At 36.0% G+C, this 26,923-nt stretch overlaps 1 protein-coding gene across 1 annotated transcript in view; it reads left to right on the forward strand.

Moving 5' to 3' along the window:
* LOC122792803 (rod cGMP-specific 3',5'-cyclic phosphodiesterase subunit beta-like) overlaps positions 1–26,923 on the forward strand; it is an 897,069-nt gene that overhangs the window by 71,704 nt on the left and 798,442 nt on the right. The window contains exon 2 of the mRNA XM_044060372.1: positions 4,794–4,801. Within this exon, the coding sequence (XP_043916307.1) occupies positions 4,794–4,801 (8 nt within the window). The remainder of the gene's footprint in view (positions 1–4,793; positions 4,802–26,923) is intronic.

Raw genomic sequence — 26,923 nt, forward strand, 5'->3', positions numbered from 1 at the left:
ACAAAAAGGAATATTACCTAAAATTTATTTTACCTCTATAAGAATACATGCCTATAACCTTTTTCTAAAGCTTCATCTCTATTTTACTCTGCAATATTAGCTAGCAACAATTGTACAAAGTGACATACTTTTACTTTTGTTCAACCTCTATTTACTAGAAATTGTTAATTTTCAGACCTTGATTAATTTTGTGAATTTCACCAAAATGATTAATTTTCATCAAGTTTACTTGCTTGTTATTTTTGCTTATTGTTTATAATTTTACTAATTGTTCATGTTTTGTTTTATTTACTTGTATTGCATTTTTGCTTTTCTCCCTGGGTCTCCACTGAAAACGGGGTATCCTGCTAAACAAATGCCAATACATAAGTAAATGAGCTTTGTTTTACATGGAGAGAGAGTCTGTTCCAAAGCAGTGTTTTCCTCTGCAATATATACCTGTCCCATCAAACCATTCTTTTGATGTTACAGAAGAGGTTCAGATATCTGGAGCAACTTTTTCTGATCTCATTTGACTTGCTAATGTGCAAGTAAAGCCATCAGTGATGGATCAGAGGATGCCTTGTATGCCAGACATAATATCTTACAGAGTGTTAACAGGTGACTTAAATATAGTGACAAGGCTTTGAGTCATTCCATGCAAGGCATATTGTTAAGGCATTGTATCCTTTTAGTAATGTATCACTATGGGTGTTCCAGTTTTTGATTGTGTCTGGGAGGCATTATACTTAATGAATGGCGTACTAAGGACTGAGTGAAGGGGAACAGTTACATTCCTAGGTCTAGACACAATCCCTTTGTTTATAAGCTTTACTGAGGATTGAGTGAAGGGGAACAGTTACATTCCTAGGTCTAGACACAATCCCTTTGTTTATAAGCTTTACTGAGGATTGAGTGAAGGGGAACAGTTACATTCCTAGGTCTAGACACAATCCCTTTGTTTATAAGCTTTACTGAGGATTGAGTGAAGGGGAACAATTACATTCCTAGGTCTAGACACAATCCCTTTGTTTATAAGCTTTACTGAGGATTGAGTGAAGGGGAACAGTTACATTCCTAGGTCTAGACACAATCCCTTTGTTTATAAGCTTTACTGAGGATTGAGTGAAGGGGAACAGTTACATTCCTAGGTCTAGACACAATCCCTTTGTTTATAAGCTTTACTGAGGATTGAGTGAAGGGAAACAGTTACATTCCTAGGTCTAGACACAATCCCTTTGTTTATAAGCTTTACTGAGGATTGAGTGAAGGGGAACAGTTACATTCCTAGGTCTAGACACAATCCCTTTGTTTATAAGCTTTACTGAGGATTGAGTGAAGGGGAACAGTTACATTCCTAGGTCTAGACACAATCCCTTTGTTTATAAGCTTCACTGAGGATTGAGTGAAGGGGAACAATTACATTCCTAGGTCTAGACACAATCCCTTTGTTTATAAGCTTTACTGAGGATTGAGTGAAGGGGAACAGTTACATTCCTAGGTCTAGACACAATCCCTTTGTTTATAAGCTTCACTGAGGATTGAGTGAAGGGGAACAGTTACATTCCTAGGTCTAGACACAATCCCTTTGTTTATAAGCTGTGCAATATCGAAGGACTTTTTTAAACAACAATAGACACATGTTGATTGAAAGTTAGGGTACCATCCACATAATTTCCCAACCCCCGAACAACTGAGTAAACTCTTAGGGATGTATTGTCAATGTGGTAGTTCCCTGGAGTAGACTGAATGCATTTGGTTTATTTTTAACTCATTCAAACCTAAAATGCCTTGTTAGTGTACTTCCAGTTTGCACCCATACCCCCTCATGCCCTCCAGACCTTTTTTGGGTCTGGCTGCTTTAACTTAGTGACTCACCAGCTAATAATAGACAGTGTTAGAAAGGGCATGGAGTTATTAGTTTAGGATGCCCTGCAGTGGAGAAATTAATCGTTGTAACTTATTATAAATATTTTCATATTTATGCTCGTATTTCCATAACCTAGACCTATATTTTATTAAGGTGTGTGGTGTGAAACATCAACGTAGGAGAGGACAATTCAATGAAAATGATGGCTTATATAACACTATACTGGAAATATTACCAGTTGTTTGTTAGGAATTATGAAATAAGCAATATTTTCATATCTGTTTAATACTTCAAAAACCACATGACTTACAAACTGCTGCATGACATTAGGTGAAACCTTACATGTTGCTGAAGAAAACTGCGTTTAATATTGGCACTGTACATTGCACATCTTGAGAGATATCCAGTATTCTTTGTATTGCTAATTATACAAATAATATGTGTTTTCTTATTTCTGTAAATATCTCAATAAACATGCAATGCACTTACAGAGGAATTTCTTGTTGTCATGTGAAAGCTTATATCTAGTAAACAAGAATGTTCTAACACTAGATGTCTAGGTTATACAGTTTTTAAGATATGAAAATGTGCTTGTGAAAGTTTAGAAAAAATATAATTTGAGGTTTGTATTATAATATATTACACTATTTATGGAAAGACTATGAATCACCGATTATTATCATTGTAAAGAATCTCTCTTCTGGTAACATTGCTATTTGTACAGTTTTAATAGTTTTTATTGTTCACAAAATATTTACAATTGTTTACCTTATGCTTTTTAAGTTTATTTTCCAGAAAATGCTCTGGAATGCAAGATGTGTGTAGGCTGCTGGAGGTGTCAGATGTCACATCCTACACCACATAGGTGGTATTGCAAAATCATCTGCATCTATTAGGCAGGATCTCCTACCTCCCTATAACTGCCATGACCAAGGTAGTGCTTTTTAATGGCAGATTAATCCAAAATAAGCCAGGAAATTGTCTTAGAGTTCCTTCCAGATTGCATTCTGGCTTTTGTCATGGAGACTTCTTAGGACAAGAACAAACCATCAACAAAGAACATCTACCAGCTTAACAGAATAAACTTCTGGAAACTTCAACAAGGTGTTTTTATTCCTCTCACAGGGACTGTATCAAAGAGAGTGTCTTCTAGATCTGCTAGCTAAAGTGATTTTATCTCAACTTATCCTTTATACTCTGTTTCATTCTTCTGGATTGCCTAGATTCTATTGCTCATTGATTTATTATTCATAGGTAGTTATTAGGCTTGTAGTCCAGGGAACCATTAAGGAGCATTGCCCAAATTCCTAGGTGCCTCCAAGCTTTGTTTGCTGTAGTGACTTGCTCAAGGTCATACAGTAGGTAAATGAGGGCTAAGAGTATCAAACCCTGTACCACAAGAGCTACAGCTCACAGCTTTGATCCTTTATGCTAGCTGTCAACAGTTCAGGCTTAATTGCCCATGTCTTAACCTGTCAGAGGCTAAGGTCTACTGTATCATACCACTGTGTGCTATTCTCATATTCCTTTGTTAATGCACATGATTAAAATTTGGACAAATTGTATTGAATTTCTGTCTCAGGACTATAATCTGGGCATGATCCCAGATGACAGTCTGATGACAGAGGGCCAAGTGTTATCTATTATTAGGGCATTCTACTTCCATCTTATGAATATCATTCAGATCACCCATCAGATAATACCTTTTTCAGACCTGGCCATAGTAATAAATGCACTTGTTCAGTCCTGCCATGACTATTCTAATGCCATGTACCTTTGGCTTACAGAGTGTGATTTAGTGCATCTGTAACAAATGCATATTTCCACACATATATTGACTAGTTCTTCATGGATCAGGCATGTAAGTCCGTTTTGTGGGATCTGCACTAGCAGCAAGGCATGTCTTTAAGATCTTGACCGTTACCTTCCATGCCTTTCGTTTTTTGAGTCCTGCATTCTTAAAGGAGCTCTTATGACTCTGTGTCTCAGTGATGTATTTCAGGTCATCAGGAAAGGACTATTGGTTGTTCCATGGATTAGACTTACAACAACAGGCTGTCTCTCTCTTCCTTACTTGGCCCCAGTCTTATGGAATTAGCTACCTTTCTTGATGCAGATGAGTGATTCTGAGAGCTCTTTCAGGTCACACAAGTTTCAGTTTTTCAGGAAGGTACATTTTGAACCCTGACAGAGGTGTAACCAGTACTTTGACATTGCTGAACTTCTGATATTTTTATAATGTATTTGATTTTATTGCTGCACCTATATTTATTATATGAATTCAAATCACTGCTGCCTATTTGTTATTTAATTCATTAATGTGATGCTTAGTACATGTGTATTTGAATATTTTTAATAAATACACAATAAAAATATATACATAAATAAATAGTGTTAAGTGCAGGGGTTATAGGATTAGCTATACCTGTCACAATGTAGCTAGGAGGTTACAAGTTGATACTTTATTCCTAGTGACCTCTCAGGATGTGACTTTGGTGTAGCTGCATGTTACAGAGGAACTGTTTCAGAGAGTAGTCATAGATTGTGGTCTAGGCAGCTTGTGACACAGCATGGCGCTTCTACAGCTAAAATTAGTGAGGATCTGATGTGACCCTATGGAGTAGAGGGGATCAAGCCCTTACTGTCTCCCCAGGTGATCTACGTTTCATTAGTGGCATAGGAGTTGGATGGGCTATAGAGAGGATGACAGTGGGCACCTTGCCCATTCTGGGGTGATAGAGACAGCCTATGTTTAATCCAGTAAGCAGCATATAAGCCTTATGAGCTATGTGCTGTGTAAGTGGTGAGTCGTTTAGTCAAGACATTGTGCATGAGCAGAAGAATGCATGCATCCCTCCAAGGATAGCAATTGTGGAGCTGGCAAAGCTGCCATGAGGTAGGGTAGTTGGGGCAATTCCCTTGCAGCAACATGAACTTATACCAGTGTCCTCAGTTTCCTCACTGACCTTGGATGTAAGGCTAAAGTGGTGCCGGTAAACCTGGTGAACAAAGAGGAGAGCAGGCAGCTGCTGACTGTCAGCTGAAGGGAGAACAAAATAGCAGCTAGTCAAGTTTGGTGTACGTCATTTGTCTGTTTAGCACTTTTATTTTACATTTGTTTTGCGCAATTGCTTCTGTTTTAATCTTTTTGTTTTAAATGGAATGCTTTATTTAATGTATTTTAAGTATACGAGGCAAGATTAGACAAAATGTTTTGCTAAGTTCATTATTACGGGGAAATTAAAGCTATGTATTTACTTTACATTTGAGCAGCTCTATGGGAATTCATGGCCCCCAAATCAATTATATAATTTGTCTGCGAGACCTTTCTGTGTTATCAGGGATTTAAAATTTTCATAACATTACTCAACTGTCATTTTACCTTCCCTCATGGAAGGTAGCCATGGTAGCTATAGTTTCAGAACCATATAAGGACTCCTTGGGTTATCTCCCCATTTCCCTGTTGAATGTCATTTGTGAAGGTTGTATGCGTCTCTGGGGTGAAAGGATTACATCTCTGTCTAATGGAATTGTTCACCCCCAGTAGGTGAGATTTATTCCTAAGAGGCAAATTTTTAACATTTTAGTATTGCTATGGGCCTTCATGAGGCAATGACACAGATGAGAACCCCTTTGACTGCCATGGATTTGATGCTGAAAATGCCTTTGACAGGCTGTTTTGGCAATATTAGTTTGTGTTACTCTGTGCATTTGAGTTTCCAGATAGAATCTTCAAATGCCCGAGGTTTTTGCATCAGGAGGCCTTTCTGTTTTTGAGGCTTGGTACCTAAGTGTTTGAAGCAATTGCTTTACATTATGGTAGTATGTAGTCTCCTACCATCTTCCCCTCTTTTTTGCAATGGAATGTTGGGGACAATGCTTGCTGTAGGAATGGGATTAGAATAGAAGAATAATGGCACTGCCATCCAGCATGCTTGCCAATAACATTCTAGTTTTTCTTCCCACTCTTCAGAGAAAGGAGTTTCCAAAGTATTGGAGTTGATAAGAAACATGATAGGATTTCTAATTTGAAGATCGGTGTAGAAAAGTTGCAGGTTTTATGTGGTGGGTGCTCCCCAGTGACCTTTAGGAATACTCTCCCTAGCAGTGGGCAGTAAATATATGCACAGATAGGGGAATAGCTTGCAAGAGGTACTCAGCTCTGTGGTAAAAAGAACCATAATCATGGCTCACTGAATAGGAAAAATCAGTGGATGAGAGGTTTTCTAATATTATGCCAAAATTACTTTATCCCTAGTGAAATCTATAGATTTTTGACCCCATTTCATCCAAGAGTTATAATTAGAGTTAAGCCTGGATCCAAGAGAGAGGATCCAAGTTCTTGAACTGAGAGAGTATCTAGTCATTTCAAGCTGCATGTGTTTGTTCTAAGGTTATCTGGGAATCTCAAGTACAGTGGAGGATACATGAGAAGCACCTTAACAAATATTGGGAGGACATGCCTACCTACATAGATGAGAGGGATTTGCTTATTATGCCACCCGTTGATCCTTCAAAGAAGTGGCTTGACATTCTAAAGAGATTTTCCTTCATTTAAGTTAGTTTTATTGTTATTAGGACTTGTCTGAGTAACTTTCCACTGTAAAGCTTTAAACTGGATTTTGAGGTTCCCTCTCTATGGAGAAGCAATCAATAGATTTCAGGACATGGTCAGGAAGAGACTTCATTTTGGTGACAGCTTATTAAGGGTAGGAGGAAATAATGCAACATTTTCCAGAAAAAAAAAATCAAAAAAAATAAAGAAGTGAACTTTGCATGTTTAAAGCAGAAGCATCCACCCTCCCCCATATAAGCAAACTCTAAATTGAAAAATAATTCTTACATAGTTCATTCTAATCATTTCTATACACTTCTGTAGATAAGCTACCACTGACCAAAGAAAGTATATTTGTCGCTAATAAAGCTGAAGAAAATGCAATTACATTCGCAGATGTTCATAACAGAATGTGTACAGATGGCAGCTGTTGACAGTCTGGTCACAATTCATAGACAAGTTGCATTAGTACACAGCATACAGTTGTGCAAGAACTGACTTAAAAAGATGAAAGACAAAACAAAATCGATGCAGACTGTTAAGATTTTCTTCAAGTATAACCTCCTAGGTTCAGCAGAAATTTTCCTCGACTGTTAAAGATTTTCTTCACGTACAACCTCCTAGGCTCAGCAGAAATTTTCCTCGACTGTTAAAGATTTTCTTCACGTACAACCTCCTAGGCTCAGCAGAAATTTTCCCTCTAGAGGGAAAATTTCTGCTGAACCTAGGTGGTTGTACTTGAAGAAAATCTTAACAGTCTGCATCAATTTTGCTTTGTCTTCCATCTTTTTAAGTACTTCTTCAGTTTTCTGTCCAAACAAGCGATCTTTGTCATGAGGTGCATCCACGATTTTAGCTTTGACTTGATCAGGGAGAGGTTGTTCCTTCAGCCATGCATGTCTTCTGATAACAGATCCTGTCAGTGCTGCCCTGCTAGCAGCTTCTAGGGCATCAAATCCACAGGGCAAGGAGTGCTTTGCTACCCGAGATGAAGAGTGCAGTAATTCTGCTATCTGTTTATGTTTGGCAAAATCTGGTAAAGCAGAAATTTTCTGTTTCAAAAGTTCCAAAATGTGCTGTTGATATTTTAACATATGGAACTGACAGTTGAGAGCCCTTATAGTAAAAGTTGTAGAGGTATATACTTTTTTACCCTCAGTAGTTAGGACTGCAGTAGTGAAATATGAAGAACATCCTAGGTTCACACCACTTGATTGACATATAATTTCACCAATCAGGAGGTAATTAATTGCTCCAGAGTAGATCAGGGCACCCTATGTGCCTTGGTTGGCAAGTGCTTCCACAATTACAATACATCAGAATGTTTGGCCTTGCCATATCTATGGAGATCAAGTTAAGTACAGTTTTCTCTATTTTAGCTACACAGACCTTTTAAATACCAAAAAAGGACTTGTTTAATATTTACAGACAGCCACATCTAGGGTACTTAATAAGCTATTTGATATAATGTTGCTACATGTAGAGGTGCAGTATGGATTCCTAGCACACCACAGGAGACTACATGTGCCTTCTGCATCATTACATGCTGCTCTGACCTACTGCATGCTATAGACTGCCACATACAGGAATGAAGGCATTAACTACAGGCTCAAAATACTGAGAATACCTATACCAGAAGAGGGCATTCATCTGCCATTACAGCCGCAGAGGGAGCAGTGCTGGTGCTTGGAGCTATGGAGGAGTCCTCCCCATGGGAAGAAACGGAGTACAGATAAGACAGTGGTCATGGCAGCAAATAGGAAATTAAAAAGTAGCTGAAAATTGAGATACATGGGAAACAGCTTAAATTATCTAGGAGGTGTGGTAGAGGAGAAAATTAGTTTGAATAAGAAGTTCAAATGTAGAATTATAAGCACTGCAGACAACTCGCACAGAGTGTCAGTGGTAGTCTGTGGCAGAAAAAGCTGAAACATAAGGCATACAAAGCAGTGGTGTGACCATTACTACTGTATGGTACAGACACTTGGGCAATGAAGGCAGAGCAGCTGAGGAAGGTGATGGAGATGAACTGACTGGGACAGGTAGAAGGATGCACACTGTTCAACAGAAAAGGGTATGACAACACCATAGGGGAACTCATAGTAGTTGCAGAGGGCATTAAATCTGCACACTAGACTATAAAATAGCAAAGCACACCAAAAATGTTAGCACTGCACATAACAAGAATGCTCAGACTCACAACAGCTATCACACAGCAGCAGCATATTGTAATCTTAAAAGCTGGCAAAAAATGAACTTAGAACTCAGCTTTAATTATATCAAATTGTTGATTGACTATTTCCTTCCTATAGAAAATGATTTAACTGAAAAGACTGATAAGTTATACAAAGACATCACCAAAAGATTTAAAGGGGAAATGTTTTCAACTAAACTTGACAATCTCATCAGTCAAGTCACTGCTTATGGAGACAGGTTACAAGTCATTAAACTACGCAAGCTACAAAGGGATCAAAATGACTTTGCCAGTGGTCAGGTATTTGTTTGGTCCAGATTCAATCGGGGAGAAGGAACACAAAGAATGGGAAGAGCCGAAATGGCCAACATGAATAGTGAACAATTTATAAATGAGGCATCTGATATTTCCCCTTTAATTAGTGCTAACAATGTAGCTGTAGTCAGTGATTGCAGTACAGAATCGACAGCAAACAGGCATAGACCATTCCTTTCTGATGACATCAAAACACCGCCTCCTAACCAAATGGCTCTAACCTCTCACTTGGGTCTAGGAGCGAAACCTAAACTACAACAAACAAACATAGATTCTTTTTTACCGCTTCCGGTTCAGCAAAGGAGAGATACAAGAGGAAGATCAACGAGCCTGGGGAGAAGAAAAAGGAGACCATCGGAAGAACCGCTAAACAAAAGGGGCCGGCAAAGGGATTGAACAATTTAGTATTTAATTTATCTAACGCCACGTTAACGGAAACGGACTATAAACTTTTAAATAGAGGATTAAGCTTTATACCAGCACAAATAGGTAACATATCCAGCATATTAATTGAATTAAGAATATTTATACGTTGTATTGCTCTGAAAATGTTTTTTAAATCAACTACACCACAAGCTAATAATGCTAGTGACTTACAGAACACTTTTGAATGTTTTAAAAGAAAAAGCATTTTTACGCCTATTCTGCATCCTTGTTTAGACTGTTTTATAAAGGCATGTGAAAATGATTTATACAAACATTATTCTGAGTATAAAAAAGGATCTTTATCACTGTTTCATAACATATCAAAAGATGAAAGAACTGCTTTGAATGCTTTAGCCAATAATCCAGAGATTATAATAAAACCTGCTGACAAAGGGGGAGGGATGGTTATTTTAAACTTAAAAGATTATATGTATTACATGGGACTTCTATTGCAAGATGATAACACTTATAAACAAATAGATTTAAAAGTGGTTGACAAATTAATATATGGAGTCCACCAAGATATTTATGATTTATTGTTAACAAGACAAGTTAGTTATGACTTTTATAAGTTTCTATTCATTGAACATCCAACCATACCTTACATCAAGGGGCTGCCCAAGATGCATAAAGGTATCATACCCCCGCCACTACATCCCATAGTAGTTGGAAATCAATGGGTCACAGAAAATATCTCTATTTTTATTGAAAAGAAACTGAAACCTTTAGTTAATGGTATTCCGACCATCCTAAAAGATTCCTATCAGTTATTAAACAGTCTAGACAATTTATCAAGCCAAATTCAAGATAAACATCTATTGGTTACCTTAGATGTTCAAAGTTTATTCACAGCCATACCAAATGCTTTTGGACTTGAAGCAATAAGCTTTTTATTGAATAGGCTTTCCTTTTATAATAACAATGAAAAGATTTTAATAAATGCGCTACTTGATATAGTCCTTAGTAATAATGTGATGATGTTCAATGGCCAATTTTATATACAGCAGTGGGGGGTTGCCATGGGCACCCCCTGCGCTAATACTTATGCGAATTTGGCAGTTTATAAATGGGAAATTACTGATCTTTTCACACACTCTGATTATTATAAGGTGATTGCCTACTACAGATTTGCAGATGACATACTTCTAATATGGGATGGTAGTCCAAGTGAATTAAGAACTTTCATTAATGATTTAGAAAAAACCACTGAGTTTCTAAGGTTCTCAATTGAATATTCATATTCTGATATTAATTTTCTAGACTTACATATCAAAAAGGATGGAAAAGGAAAATTAACATCTTCCCTTTATAGAAAAGAATGTTGGAAAAACACGTTATTACAACATGAAAGTATGCATCCGAGATTCATTTTTAACAATATTGTAAGAGGACAGTTTACCAGGCTGTATAAAATATGTCAAAATGAAGAGGAACGTAATGATGAATTTGATAATTTAGAACATTTATTCATAGATAGAGGATATAATCCAAGAACAGTGGCTACTATAAAAGAGAATTTTATTAATAATGGACTGAAACAAGTCACGAAAGTGTTCTACAGATCTAAATCAGAAGGTAGACAGTATGATAGACAAGATTCTAAACAAGTTAGATGCATTATTAGCTAAACCAGTGACAATAAATATTTAACAAGTATTATTAGTAAGCACTGGTCCATTTTGACTACTAATGATGAAATTAAAAGAATAATAGGTGAAAGACCTACTTTCACATACAAAAATATGAAAAATTTAAAAAGGATTTTATGTAAAGAAAGATTAATTAACACGACACATCATAGGCTACCCACGGGTACCCATCCATGTGGAAAATGTAGCTCTTGTCGTTGGATTTTAACAGATAAAGATTTTGTACATCCTGAACTACCATTTATATTTGAATTTAAATGTTTTGCCAATTGTGAAGATAATAATGTTATATATTTGGCTACATGTGAAAAATGTCCTGCATTCTATGTTGGAATGACAACAAGGAAATTAAAGGAGAGAGTACAGGAGCATCTGTATGCCATAAAGAAAGCATATACAAAAAATGCTCTCTCAAAACATATCATACAATTTCCAACGCATAATTTTAAATTCAGGGTGATACAAATAAGATTGAGTGATGACAGAAGAGGTGATAATTTTAATAACTTAGAAAACTTAGAACTTGATTGGATCTTTAGATTTCGGGCACAGCAATCTCCTGGCCTAAATAGTTATATTAGTATTAGATCATCTCTAAAAAAACGTAAATATCACTAATTTCATGCAAATAGATATATAAATTGACACATATATATTTTTTGCTGTACTTGTATAGATTTTATATGTCCATTTTACTTATTTATTTACTTGTTTATAAAACATATATACTATATACATATATATATTTATATCCCATCATACATATTCTCTCTGTCATCACTCAAATATTTTAATATCAATATATCTTTACTTCTTTACATTTTTTGATAATTTATATTATCATAGTTTTTATACAAAAGGCGAATTTATACTGATAATTATCTTGATGGACCATAAAATAAACTTTTTTAGCTAATATAATTAATAAGAATTAATAGGGCTTTTAAATATAACATTATCATTTCTGTCACTGGTCTAATATTTTATCACAATATACATATATATTAACATCTTAATCATACATTATATTTAGTGGTTTTTGAACATTCATTAGTATCTATTTATACATTTATTTTAGCTTCATATCATGAATTAGGATGTATTTCCTTTACACTGCTGTTTATAATAATTTATAATAATTTTTGGTTATTGTCTATGTTTTAATTGTTGTACTTCTTTTGCTGCTTTCTATGGCTGCTATTTCCTCTCATTGCTGCTAATTTTCAATTATTGCTGCTATTTTCCTATAGTTGTCAACTCTTAAAGTTTTTAATGTTTTTAATGCGTTTATTGCTCGTCAGTTATGTACATTATGTTGTACATTAATTGACACATGCATTTCATACATTTTATGAAAGCTGGATATGTTGCATTTCTACTGGTTTATACTAATGTAAAGTCTGTTATATATATAGATTCTTAGTCCTTTATATAGGTTTTCAGTTGTTTATTAATTCCTATTATACTTGCTTGCTGGCAGATGAACTGATAATAATGAAACATAAATGATTGATATTATGTTTTAAAACCATGTTTTAAAAACTATGTTTTTTTCGTTCTGTTTTTGCACACAGCTATTTGGTTCTACTGCTTTAAATGAATGAGCCTTCTAAACGCATAATTGATTAATTAATTATTATTTAATTGGCTCAATCAATCCATTTAGCAATCAATCTTTTTATGTATAAAGAGAATGTCTTTACTGTGATATCATTCATCTGAAGAAGCGTGCAGTTTGTGGGCACGCGAAAGCGCTCATTTTTCGTTAATAAAGGTTCGTTTTAATCATCGTGGTGTTAACCTGCTCTTTTTGTTGTACTACATATTGTAATCTTTAGTTTCTGTCTGGTAACATCGGAAATCTGTAGGCCTGCATTTTTAAGATGCGGAGACCGAATGGCTGAAAAATCTGGACTTGGATATACTAAGTTTGAAATTGCCATTTCTCTGTGATATATATATATATACATATATATATATATATACATATATATATATATATATATATATATACATATATATATATATATATATATATGGGTCTAGGACATTTCACTGAATGCACATTTCAATGAAACTCGAATGATGGAACATGAATCACTGAAAGCACAATTCACTGAAACACATTTCACTGAAAGTTATATGGCCTTTTCCCCACTGTAGTGTGACCCTGGAGTTAGTATATATAGTAAGGGGGGTCCTTCCCACATATTTTAAGTATATATTATGCTCGGAAAAGAGTAATATATTGGAATTGCAGGTATCCATGTATATAGTTAAAATATGTGGTGGGGCTATGCCCCCCCCACTATATATATATATATATATATATATATATAAACTCCAGGGTCACACTACAGTGGGGAAAAGGCCATATATAACTTTCAGTGAAATGTGTTTCAGTGAATTTAGCTTTGAGTGAAAAGTGCACACTAATTTGACTTTCAATGAAATGTCCTAGACCTATATATATATATATATATATATATATACACACACACACACACACATATATATATATATATATATATATATATATATATATATATATAAATATCTATCTATCTATATATATATATATATATATATATATATATATATATATATGTATATATATATATATATATATATATATATATATATATATACACACACACACACACACACACACCATACATACAGGGTGTGTAGGGGGGGGTTCCCCACTTGCAAAAACAAGTTTAAAGGAGACCACTGATGTTCGATAATTGCCGATCTGCATTTTCTTTCTTTTTTATTTTTGTTTTGGTTATCGCAGGTCCTGGCTAAGCAAGTCCTGAGATTTCAATAGGGAGTCACCTGTCTACATACATACAGTGTGTGTAAGGGGGCATAACACAGGAGCCAGAGATAGGGGTGTTGATGTGATGGGTATTCTTTATCATAGATAATTTCCTCCTTGCAATGAGGATGTTGATTCTGTTGTGTGATTGCGGCCTGCGGTGGAGACAGGAGTCTTGAGGTGATAAAAAGTCTTGAGTCATACAGAGTTTCTTCCTGTGATGTGGTTGGGGTGTGACTGCATCAACAGTAAGTACAGCCATTATGCTGGCTTGTTGCACATGAGGACTTTGGATCTCCCTTGACAGAATTAATGTGCAATGGTGAAACTGTGACTTGATGTAGTCCACTCATAATGTTCTTACCAATGGATGCCAAGTGCCATAGCCACGTGTGACAAGAGAAGCCATATTGGTGTACTCCACGATGACCCCTCCAATCCACATCCACCTGGGAATGTATCTCACCACCTCAGCATGAGTGGTGATAGTGGCACTCAGTGTTCCACCACACACATCATGAGACCAATAACGAAGGTTGGATAGTTTTTTGATTGATCAACTCACAAAGTGTAGATCATAAAACCTTGAAATCACTCAACTGTGAGCCACAGTCCAGATTACTAAAACAGAAGGGAAGTGTGTCACCCATGCAATATGATCTTGCTTTGTTTTACTCATTTTTCATTTTGTGGTGAAATATAGACGTATACTTAGGCACTGGGAAAGTCAGTCATCCAGTGCTACATACGGGCTTTATCAGGGAAACCAGACTTTAGCCCAAATATTGTTACTTGTGGGACACTCCCTGAGTCTATGATTATTTAAGTTCAGTACTAAGTGAGCAGACACAACCTCTGAGCAAAGATGCTGTGTGATGGCTGTAATTGCTGGGGCTGGGGGTGAGGAGTGGGGGAATCAGACAGCATTCTGAATTTGTAAGTACATATCAATCTGCAAACCTTAGGACTGCTGTACTATAATTGTTGATTACTTGATGTTAGTTGTTATTTCTATTTTTTTGTAATTTTACCATTTGTCACAACTAGTGTATTGGTCTAGACAGATTAGCTTAAGCATGTCAGTGTTTAGCTGACAGTGTTGCTCTGTTATTCACCAGTGCCTTTTTTGTCCCCTGTTAGTTTTGACATAATTGCTTCTAGACTGATGAAGCTGTCAGCTGCTATCCTCTACTGGATTGTCCTGCTGATGCTTTATCTGGCCTACTAGAATATTGTCAGACACAGCTTTTGAAACAAAACCTTTGTTTATATTATAATGTTACTGGCTGATAAATTTCGGATAAGTGTGATCAGTAACACATTTTTGATTGACCTAAATGGAGCTACACACCTGGCCAACTATTTCTCAGGTGTTGTTTTTATACTGCTTTTGGTTTCTTAGCAGCTAATCGAATCATTTTCTCCTCTCTAGTAGTGTGCTGACTGCATTATTTCTTGTAGAAGCTGACAATTGGATTTCTATATTACTGATTATTAACTCAGGCACCTAGATTTCTATCTTTTTGTGGATCTGTATTGCATGCAGCTTCAGAGATTCACATTACATTACCAATTAATCCTTTAGCTTCTACATTGGTTCTACACTGGCTTTGTGATTTGTTTTTGGATGTACCATACTTCCTAGCTTCAGAAAGATGCTAAGTACTGTAAGTAATTATGTAATAGTAATATAATAGTAAAAGTAACAGTAATGTTAGGGAGTCTTATGATAAATTCTGCATGGAGTGTTTGTTCAATTGAGGTTTCCTAAAAACAACGTTCCTACTGATATCACTGTTTTTGGCAAGTGACACTGCTGTTTATATTACGTGCAGTTACTTAACCAAATGGTTTAAAGGAAACAAGAACATGCAGGAAAAATCCAAACATTTAGGTTGATTTTTTTTCCCTTCTACAGCCTCCAGTTGAGTTCTGACACTCTAAACCCCACACTCTAAGGGCTTAATCTTGTGTTGTCTGTTAGGAAAACGATCCTCCTTAGTATTTCCACATATGAAATCAATATGCAGATGCTTTCCCATCACATGATGCTCCTCCTGACAACACAGCCAGTAATGGAGCTTTTTCTACACAACTGCTTCAGACTAGATATTTCTGATTTTTTTGTTACTCAGGATTGCTTGTCTGTGACGAATAAAGGCTTGTTGCTTTGGAACACTACCTGGGTGTCATAATTTTTGGATATTGTGACTGAGCTCATTAACAAAGTTTTAAGATCATTAGTTTCTTTTTTTTTTTTTAATTTTTCCTCAACACTCGTGGTGGTGAGGTTGGAACTAGACAGATTTGTGTGCTTGTTCATTTTTCATTTTTTATATCTCCTTATGGATCTGCATCCAAATTCCCATGTTCTCATTATTTTTTTAAGATCCCCCTGCTTTATCATTATCCATTTCCGCTTTGAATTATAGCTTTCCATTTGTGTTGTGTACATGAGTCTTAGCTGTTTAGCTCCAAAATATCCCTTCAAATTAGGCAATTCTATCGGAAGGCTCAACTTATCACACTTGACCCTTGCCCTTTTCCCCTCAGATAAAATCCTTTAACTCTTTATTAATTCCTGTCCACAACTTCTATTCTGGTTGATAAAAAATACTCCTGACCTGTATATAAAACCAAAGGGTCTAAAAACATTTTCACTGCTTGTATCTTGCTATCCATATCCATAAACAAGAGCTTCAAGTTTCTGAGTTTTTGTATTCTGCTGTGCTTAGTCTCTTCCCATAAATCTTTAGCTGACATAATAGAATCTTTTCAACCCATACTCCTAAGTACTTAATTTTATCTTGTCCCCATAAGTATGGGTACTGCTGAACCAATTCATGTGTAGGTATATAGTTTACAGCTATAGCCTTTGTTTTGTCCTCATAAATTTTATATCCCCAAAAAATTGAAACTGTCTCAGAATGTTCCACAACACTGAGATGTCATTTCCTAGCTTTATCAGGTACAAAATAATATTACCTACAAATACAGCCAACGTCTCTTGATTACCATGCCAATAATATCTTTGAATTTCTGATTCCCTTATTTTCTTTGCCAATGGCTGTAAATATAATGCAAATTACAAACCAGAAAGAGGATAGCCCTACCTGGTTCCTCTGTTTAGACTCAACTTATGGACAGCGCTGTGGTAGTGTTGTCACCTCACAGCAAGAGGTTCTCCGGTTCAATTCTCGGCTGGGGTGCCTTCTGCGCGGAGTCTGCATGTCCTCCCTGTGTTCATGTGGGTTTCCTCCGGGTGCTCTGGTTTCCTCCCACGTTACAAAGACATTCATCTGGAGCCTTTCTCCCCGGGCCTCCGCTGAAAAATGGCTTTGTTCCAAGTTGGACTATCCCGGTTAACAAATATAAAATAAAATAAAACAAATAAATAAATAAATAAAACTTATCAGAGAGGAACCCTCCCATTTTAATTCCTGTCTGTGAGCTCTCATATATCCTCCCAACCAAACCATTATTCTTCTATCAAGGAATGCAAATGCTTCCATTGGCCGACCAGCAACAGCAATATTTTCTTACATTCTGTTTCCATCTGAATCATCATTGTTCTATGTTGCCAACATACCTCTCAATCATATCGAATTCCTTGGTATTTACTGGTTTTGAGGGGAAAATAATGGGGTGCCATGAATTCCCGACTGGCCCCTTTAATTCCTGATTTTTTTTGTTTATATATATGTACAACTTTAAATTTATGGCTGACCTACCATGCATTGCCAGGGTACAGGGGCGTGCATGATGATGACATCACATTTGTGAGGTAGTGCCTGACTGCCTATCTGACTCTCGGAGATGTGGGAGATTAAAAAAAATCAGCTGCTGTGGATGCATTTGTTGAAGGGGCAAACAGGAAGAGGGGAACTCTTATGGGCTGGCCGGTAAAGCGATTAAACAGATGTTGCAACTTGCACGGACCAGGGAACCCCCCACCCAGCCCACATAATATCCATTATGAAAATGTGTTGGGAATGCTGGGTTCTTATGCTAACAGTTTCTTTCTTTTTTTTTTCAGTTTCTGGCTAGTTTACTTTTTCTACACAAAATAAAACCACCCGTGTTATCTTGTACCTTATGCCTACTACAGGTAAAACAAGACAGTGTATTGCAGCAAGAAGCACAGCACATAGAATATCCACTTGTAGATGTTTGATACATCTTTAATAAAATACTTGCAAGTCGGTAAGCGCTTTCACCATGTACACATTGGCTTCATCAGACCGTAATAATATTAAAACACACAACCACATGCTTTATAAAGTCATATGATCCATTAAAACAATTCAGATTCACCAATAGCATGTTCTACTTGTTCCTTCATTTACGTATATTAATTGCTTTCAATTATTCTTTGTTAGCTTCACTTCTTAAAGGAAAATGGCATCATTTCAACACGTGTTGCATCAAAAACATTGTGCTTCACTTACTAAACAAGGTAGAATAGCCAGTCAGTTTGGTCTTGAAAGTCCCTACAAGATACTTTATTTTGAGAACAGTGAATGTCAGGAATAAGGATTATTGTAAGATATTTTTGGAAAAGTGGCAGTGATTCTCATATGGCACTGGGAATATAGCTGCTGTAATGACTAGTGGATTATTGCTAAACTTTAATGACTAGAAAAACACTGATTCTCTATATTTCTTGCTGTATGTGTATATATGAACACACATACACTCACACAGATATAGGCAACCAATCCCTTATTCTTTTCTGGATTTCTGTCCCATTCCACTTAAAAGAAACTTCTTCCTACTCCAAGATCTCCCTCACAATTAAAAGCACATCTCTTGAAACTGGCCAAATGCTAATGTTATATCACTAACCACAGTACCTAATTCCGCCATCATCTATCCTCAGTCCTAACTTTGTATTTATTTCACATTTTATTTCAGCTCTCTGTTGAAATGTTGAAATAAAAGGCAGAAAACCTAGGAAAAAAGTGAATCTTGAAGACTGCTGTTCTCCTTTAAACTTCCTTTTTTTTTTTTTTTGCAGAGCCCCCTCAGTGTAGGAGGTAAGCCACTCACATGCCCCAAGCTTATATTTACCAATTCCAAGATTGCCATACCTCTGAAAAAAGGAAATATTTTGAGAAATGATTATCTTGGACATGGTATATGTAAAGTCCATTTTCAGCCATTCAGTCCCCATGTTTCAGGATTTACTCTAATGGGTCCCAACATTTCAAATCATTCATTGCAAATTAACTTATTACGTTCTCTTAATCAAAAATTTGCTTCCAGGGTGAGAGTGAATTTGGTTAAGTTTGATCAGTTTTCTTTCCTAATTAACAAATTCAAATCCAGATATGAGGTAGTAAGTACCCTTTGGTTTAATTATAAATGCTATTTAACGGGGTCCCACACATCCCCAGACTTCTGCATCACAATTATCAAGTTATATACTTATGATTGGACTGTAGAGAGTGATTTAATGTTGTCCTGTGTTTGGTTAAGTAGTATCCTAACAGTGTTCTTATAAGCCTTTACCATTGTCTACTGGACTGCAAGTGAATCATTTTATCAGCAACAGTCTTGTATTGTTAGACTGACTATGGTTTGCAGGAAATGCTGCTAACACATGTATCTTGGAGTCCAGGAGAATATAATACGCTGTGATGGCTTTAAAACCTTGACAAAATTTAGTAATGTCTTTCAAGTAGACAAAAAAAAAAAAACAGTGTAAGAAACGTCTCTGTGTGGAAGATTTTCAGTCCATATATCTCCAGTTAATCACTGTATATTAATCAGATCAGACAATAGTAGTAGAAGTAGCGAACTTAAACTCAAGTAACAAAAAAAAAAAAATAAATAAAAAATATATAATTGTACAGCATTACTAAGTATTCAAAAGTAATCCAAGCAAGGCAGGCAGGCTGTTTCCAGTCGAAACTCCTTTATTAAGTACACAGACAAGCGATCCAAGTAAAACAAAAATAGAGTAATAATTTCCTCACAAGCTTTCTAAATATATATATATATATATATATATATATATATATATATATACACACACACACATACTTTTTATCAGGCATGGGAGTGGTTTATTGTGCTATACAACAAAGTGTTATTGATACACATGTTAAATTCACATTCCTTCCCCCATCAGTGTGACATTCGAGGTGGTCCTGCCCTACTTAGTAGCTGTCGTAATAATATAACCCTTATGTACTTGGACCCCTGTTTAGTTTATCTAATATGCTTAGAACATTATATAATTCATCCCTACCAGTTATGAGGTCCATTTCATTATTCCTTGTCCCTGTCACCAGGTGCGAGGCATTACCTAAACTAGGTAACTAAAGCCCTCCTGCAAATTTACCATCTTATCCACTCTGTAGCCTACTGGCATTGTTTTTCTATTCCCTGATTTATCACTTTTTAAAAAAGAAAACCTTCCAAATTACATGGTATAAAATTAGTCTTTTATTCAGTTTGCACACTTTTATGAATGCATTAGAAACATACCTCTCAACTATACAGAAATTTGCAGTACATTCAGATGTTGACTGATATTCCTCATACAATTTGTGTTTTTTTGGCAAATCACTAAATAATGACAGACATTTAAGTTTAAAACTTCATATCCTTCAGAAAATGCATGCTATTACCAAAGCTATTATTTTAACAGCTTTCTAAGTTTATAAGAACAATATTTAAAATCTGTCTCTACTTTTGGGCCTTTGTTCCCCCATTATTTTAGGCTATGTCCAGACTTTTTGAGCTAAGAGGTTGAAAGGTACAATTAGAAACAAGCATTTGGTTAAATACTTTTGGAAATGCTAAATATGCACATATTATATATATATATATATATATATATATATATATATATATATATATATTCCATAAAATTGACTTATCAAAAAAGTTTAAATATCAAATACATAAAACAATGAACCTGTCTTAAAAATACATAGTTAAATGTCAGTGGGAAGTAATATGAAGGGGGTAAAGACAACTGTAGGTTATTTCTATCTCAGTGGCCTTGGCTTTAAAATACTTTTGATACCCCTATAATCTTTTTGCACTGGGGAAGTGCTCCTCATCTTATATAAGTTGCTCTCAAGTACATTGTTTCAAGGATGCTATTAAGGTCTCTCCTGTCCACTAAAGTCACCACATAGAAAACAAAAACAAAAAAATGTTGAAGGAAGAAAAATGCAAAGTATGCTTATAAAGTGCATTGATATTTGACTTGTTCTGTATAGCATACCTGTGTTCATATGTTTTTGAAGGGTATGACCCCATTTCTGTTTATTTGAAGCAAAGAGAAGATGGATGTGGGTGAAAGAGAAAGCAAATTAGGAAAATGGGGTTAGAATAATCTGTATAGAGAGACAGACAGCTGCAGAACAGCAACAGCAGAGAGAAACAAAGTGTATTATACATATTAGAATAGGGAGATATAGTAAAGAAAGATATAAATAAAATATAGACAAATTGTGATTGGGAGGATTGGCCATTGCACAGAGCATGGGGCGGATGTAAGAAAAAGGGAGTGCAAATGTCTGAAGATAGGGTCTGGCACAAGCAACAGTGTACCACCCTGACCCAGAAAGACATGATAGGGATCTATCATCACAACATGGATCAGGGTGGGTGGCAGTATATCCATCTCTGTGGCCCAATAATAGGGGTCAGGTAGGTGAGCAATTCTGCAGTCTACACCCAGAGGCTTCCTGGTTAGGCCATATACCTGCCCACATCTCTCTCTCTCTCTCAATCACAGCCCCCACTGACTTTGCCAGCTGTGAATGGGCTATCTCAGGCAATACATATGGGCTACATTCCAGTGAAGGGACAGGACCCCCTGTTGGGATACACTCTGAACCTCATTGCCTTCATGTTCCTCACTCACAGTCTTGGGGGGAGCAGAATGCACTAGATATCTTTGCTGAGCAAATTATTCATCTGAATTTGCACTGAGGAGAAACAAGGGGAAGTATGCCATTAGGGAATCTGTCTTGACAGTGGACTGAAACTATTTAAAACACAACAGCACTTATGAGAAGAACTCTCTAGTGCTGGCTACAAGCTTCTCCTGTTTCATTTTGTAGATGATATGATTACTCTCACATTCTACTCCTAACGAAAGGAAAAGGAAACAGTGTTCTTATAAGCCTTTCCCATTGTGCATTGGAATACATATGAATCATTTTAACAACAACAGTCTTGTATCATTAGACTGACTGTGGTTTGCAGGGAATAAGGAAAGATGCTAGAGCATTAGATCTGAGTCACAGTCAGACATGCCCCCTTAGCTGACTGATAGGCAACATGTATATATTATATATACATATATTATGTATATTATAGTCATTGTATGTATATATTATATATACATATATTATGTATATTATAGTCATTGTATGTATATATTATATATACATATATTATGTATATTATAGTCATTGTATGTACATATTATATATACATATATTATGTATATTATAGTCATTGTATGTATATATTATATATACATATATTATGTATATTATAGTCATTGTATGTACATATTATATATACATATATTATGTATATTATAGTCATTGTATGTACATATTATATATACATATATTATGTATATTATAGTCATTGTATGTATATATTATATATACATATATTATGTATATTATAGTCATTGTATGTATATATTATATATACATATATTATGTATATTATAGTCATTGTATGTACATATTATATATACATATATTATGTATATTATAGTCATTGTATGTATATATTATATATACATATATTATGTATATTATAGTCATTGTATGTATATATTATATATACATATATTATGTATATTATAGTCATTGTATGTACATATTATATGCAATGTGCAATACGTATATGCATGTTACATACCAAGCACTGCAGACATATTACCAAAGGTATGCAGAAAATGAGACAGATATGGATGCAGATCTTGATAGTATCAAACACGTTATTTTCCCATGTTGACCTACATAAGTACTTGCCAAAAACAACAACAGTACCAAATATATAGCAAAATAACAGACACATGCTTACAATAAGAATTTTACTATTTATGCTAAAAGCAGGTTTGTCTGTGCTACAAAGGGTCTAATTGACACTTCTTTATGTGAAAGTTGTGATGCCTATTATGTAGGTATGACAACCAGGAAGTTTCTTAAAAGGATTTTGGAACATTATTGTGATATAAAAATTGCAATGATAATAAAGCTCTTTTTAGACATTTTATCATTGCATCCAGAACATAAAAACTTGATCTTTCATGGTTTGGAACTAGTGCATAGGAACATGCGAGGCAGCGACTTTAGAAACTTAAAGGAACAAAAAGATACTTATTGGTAACTTTGCAAGCAGACAGATTTCCAGGTTTGAATAGTGTGGTAAACATTAAATATTTTCTTAAATGTAGAACACTTAGAATGTTATAAATTATTTTTGGCTTTATTTATGTATAGGGGTTTTAATTTTTTTTTATTTGAAATAATTAATTAATAATTCGTTAATCAAGTTTTGTATTTAAAGAACATTCTTATGTCATTTTCTATTAGTCTGATGAAGCCCTTTTATTGTTATTGTGGATGAAAGTGCTTAGTAAAATTATTTTACCTTTTGTTACTTGGCTAGTGTGCTTTTTTTGTTTTAGTTGTTTGAGTTTTGGCAAACTTGGAGGTTTTTGCTGTTTTGTTTTTTGGTTTGTAGTTGTATGCAGACGGTCTCCGTTATGACAAAATTTATATCTGTCGATAAGAATAATCAACAAACTATTTTAAATATTTTGGTTGGGCTACAATCGTCCGTTGCTGAATTGACCCAAAAAGTTTCAAATTTGGAAGCTTCACAAGAATTGTTCACTATCAATTCAGTTGACACAGGCACAGGAACCGTTGTTTCTGTGCCATTTGGAAAATTACCCTAAGAGAGTTAGTGGCTAATGTGGCTGATGCCAATGAACAAGATGATAATCAAGGTTTGCTACATCAGAATTTTACTACTTATGCTAAAAGCAAGTTTACTTGTGCAGCAGAGGGACTAGTTTACATTGCTTTATGTGAAAGCTGTGATGCCTATTATATAGGTATGACAACCAGGCAGTTTCATAAAAGGATTTCGGGAAATTATTGTGATATAAAAAAATTGCAATGGTAATAATAATGTAATAATAATGTTCTTTGTAGGCATTTATTATTGCATCCAGAACATAAAAGTTTATCTCTTACTTAATTTAGAACTATTACATAGGAACATGTGAGGCGGTAACTTTAAAAACTTAGTAAAACAAAAAGAGAGTTATTGGCAAATAAGGTTGCAAGCAGACAGATTTCCATGTTTGAATAGTGTGGTGAACAGTAAATGTTTTCTTAAATGCAGAAGACTTGGAGTGTTATAAATTATTATTTTTTATTTATGTATTGGGGTTTTAATTTTTTTTTTAATTGAAATAATTAAATATTAATTAATTAGTTATCAGTTTGTGGATGTCACTGTTTCAGCCTTTATTTCTTGGCTAATATGCTTTTTTTGTTTTAGATAACAGACAAGTGCTTTGCACTTACAATACCATTTAGGGTTGTGATGCCTAGCCTCTATGCAAGGAGAAAATGCATGCACTATTATCCTGTTCTCGTGTTACCCATGGCTCTGAGCAATACTGAAGACACGTTTTATCAGCCACTAACATTTCTGAAACACCATGATAGTGGCCAAATAAGTGCTTCCTTTAACAGCTCCAAAGCATAACATTATTTACCTTCAGATACCATGCAGGCTATCTCTGCTGGGTGCTACCATAAGCTGCCATTCTCCTTAATCTACACTGAAAATTGTGTCACCCTTGTGAAGAGCAAGATGGTAGCCTGTGAATCTTGCTTGCAACATGATTTCTGAATTACTGATAGTGCAAGACAGAACTGCTCAGTAATAGAACTACAGAGCTCAGGTTTGATTGCAAATGCAATACCGGCTTTTAAAAGCCAGTATCGCATTTAAGAAAGATTGGGATAAGCTGATTGCACCCCCAGCACTTTGCATCCGGGGCAGTTGCCTCTCTCGCATTCATGAAACCTTACCTAATTTGCCTCTGTTTCATGCAAACAGGTATAAAGTTGCATTGCTTTAGAGGCACTCCACCATTTTGTATTCTACGTCATTTAGAATTTAGCAGCAGTACTAGCTATCATGTCAACAGTATTAATAGGCATGACAGCAATTCCAAGACCAATATAGGCAGCTGTGAGGAGGTACACAGTATTGTGAAAGTATGCAGGGAACTGTTTTTGTCTTCATTCCTAAGGATGTGCATCCTCAGACTGGAATTCACATTAGAAATGGCTAGCAATACGAATATGTGTAAATGTATATAGATGTACAACCAACAAGTTTGCCTATGTTATCAGCATAACCCTTCACTGAACATTGCTTTCACTATTATGCTGAGGATATACCCTGTCTAATCTATATGGTGGCCTGTGTTGGCACATGCAGCAATCTTATGACTGCACATAGCTATCCTCCTCTGTCATACTAGGACTTCATCACTGACATCTCCCAAAATAGGGATGACTGTCATAACCAATACATACCTGTTGGCTCACTATAGTGAATGAGCCTTCAAGAATGCATATGTACCACCATCTGATGTATATATACTTGCTGTATCTATTGTCATATATGTCACTACATCTATTGTGACATACCTCCAGAGCTGTCCCTTTGATGATAGTATGGGTTAACCAGGTTACACCTTTGTTTCTAGCTGTCACGCTATCATTCCAAGGAGTATGTGGTCTGGGAGTCAGACAAGTATATGATGGCATTTTCAGTGAGTGCCAATGCTGAATGGAATTTTGCAGAAAGCTGCTCTCAGCAATAATGGTGTTTGCACTTTTCCTAATGAAGTTGGCATATATAAGTTTGTGGGATAGAGGGAGAGAGAAAGTGGCTTTTGGTGATTTCATTTTGTGGTATTGTCACCTGATGAAATTTCCTACAGTTAGCCAACATGAAACCTATGCTCTATAGCTCAGTGTCATGTGTTCACAGGTGTCTGCCTGTCCAGAGGATGAAATAAACAGGAAATAATAATGTCCTGCTAAAGCCACTTAGGACACATGGATGCTGCCTGTTTGGGAGAGGGAGTGATGACTGCCCTTTACAGGTCCATGTGTTGCAGCCATGGTCTGTGACATAAATGTTGTGAGGAGATGGGGTCACATAGTATGGCAGGGATGTTAGCATGTTAGTGACATGCTATACCATACCAAGACAAAGGCATGCTTCATAGCAGCTGAGATATTGGCCACAGGAGAAGGCTTCCTTGGAGCAGCAGGCCGACAGAACCAGAGGAGTTATGAGTGTCCTTTGGGGGGGGGGGTACAATGGTCCTGAAATCATTCTTGTAGGAGTGATATGAGGATGAACCCACCCCATATGTCTGTACATGATGCTTCTGGTCAGTAATATGTTCAGCAAATATCTGTGTAGTAGCACTGCACATAAAGACTGTAGGTTGACTAAAAGCATATATGTTGCCTATGTGTTGCTATAGGAACACTGGGAATTCAGTCATGTCAGGATAATGCCATGCGCAGGTTGGTTGGGAATGCATATCATATCTTGCATTGACACCCTTAGCTTACAGGTCCCATGGACACGGTTTTGGTACAGTGACTCATGCACTCTACACTGGATCTTTTGTTGTGTATTCACAATGGATCTATTGTTGTGTATTCACAAGGCAGACCGGTGCTGTGGTGACATGTGTACAGTATAGGCTGTGGCAGGTCAGCAGACTGATGTTGGCATCCAAGCAGGGAATGATGATGATGACTGTCATGGTGATGAAAGATGATGATACACAGATACCCGAGCCAAAGTCTGATGTCACAGTGATACTGCTGGTTTCCTTTCTGGGTGGGCATTAGGATGAAGATGTGGCCTCACCCACAGGTGAGACTTTAGGCTACACAATGTTATAAGTATTGACCTTTCCCACTGGGGCTGGGATCCATCATGGCTCTGAACGGGAGTGCTGCTCCTTCTGTGGCTGCAACAGAGCATCTGAGGTGGGTATAACTACAGTTTG

The sequence above is a fragment of the Protopterus annectens genome, chromosome 2.part0, assembly GCF_019279795.1.
Source record: "Protopterus annectens isolate FY-2018-M chromosome 2.part0, PAN1.0, whole genome shotgun sequence".
Lineage (NCBI taxonomy): Eukaryota > Metazoa > Chordata > Ceratodontiformes > Protopteridae > Protopterus > Protopterus annectens.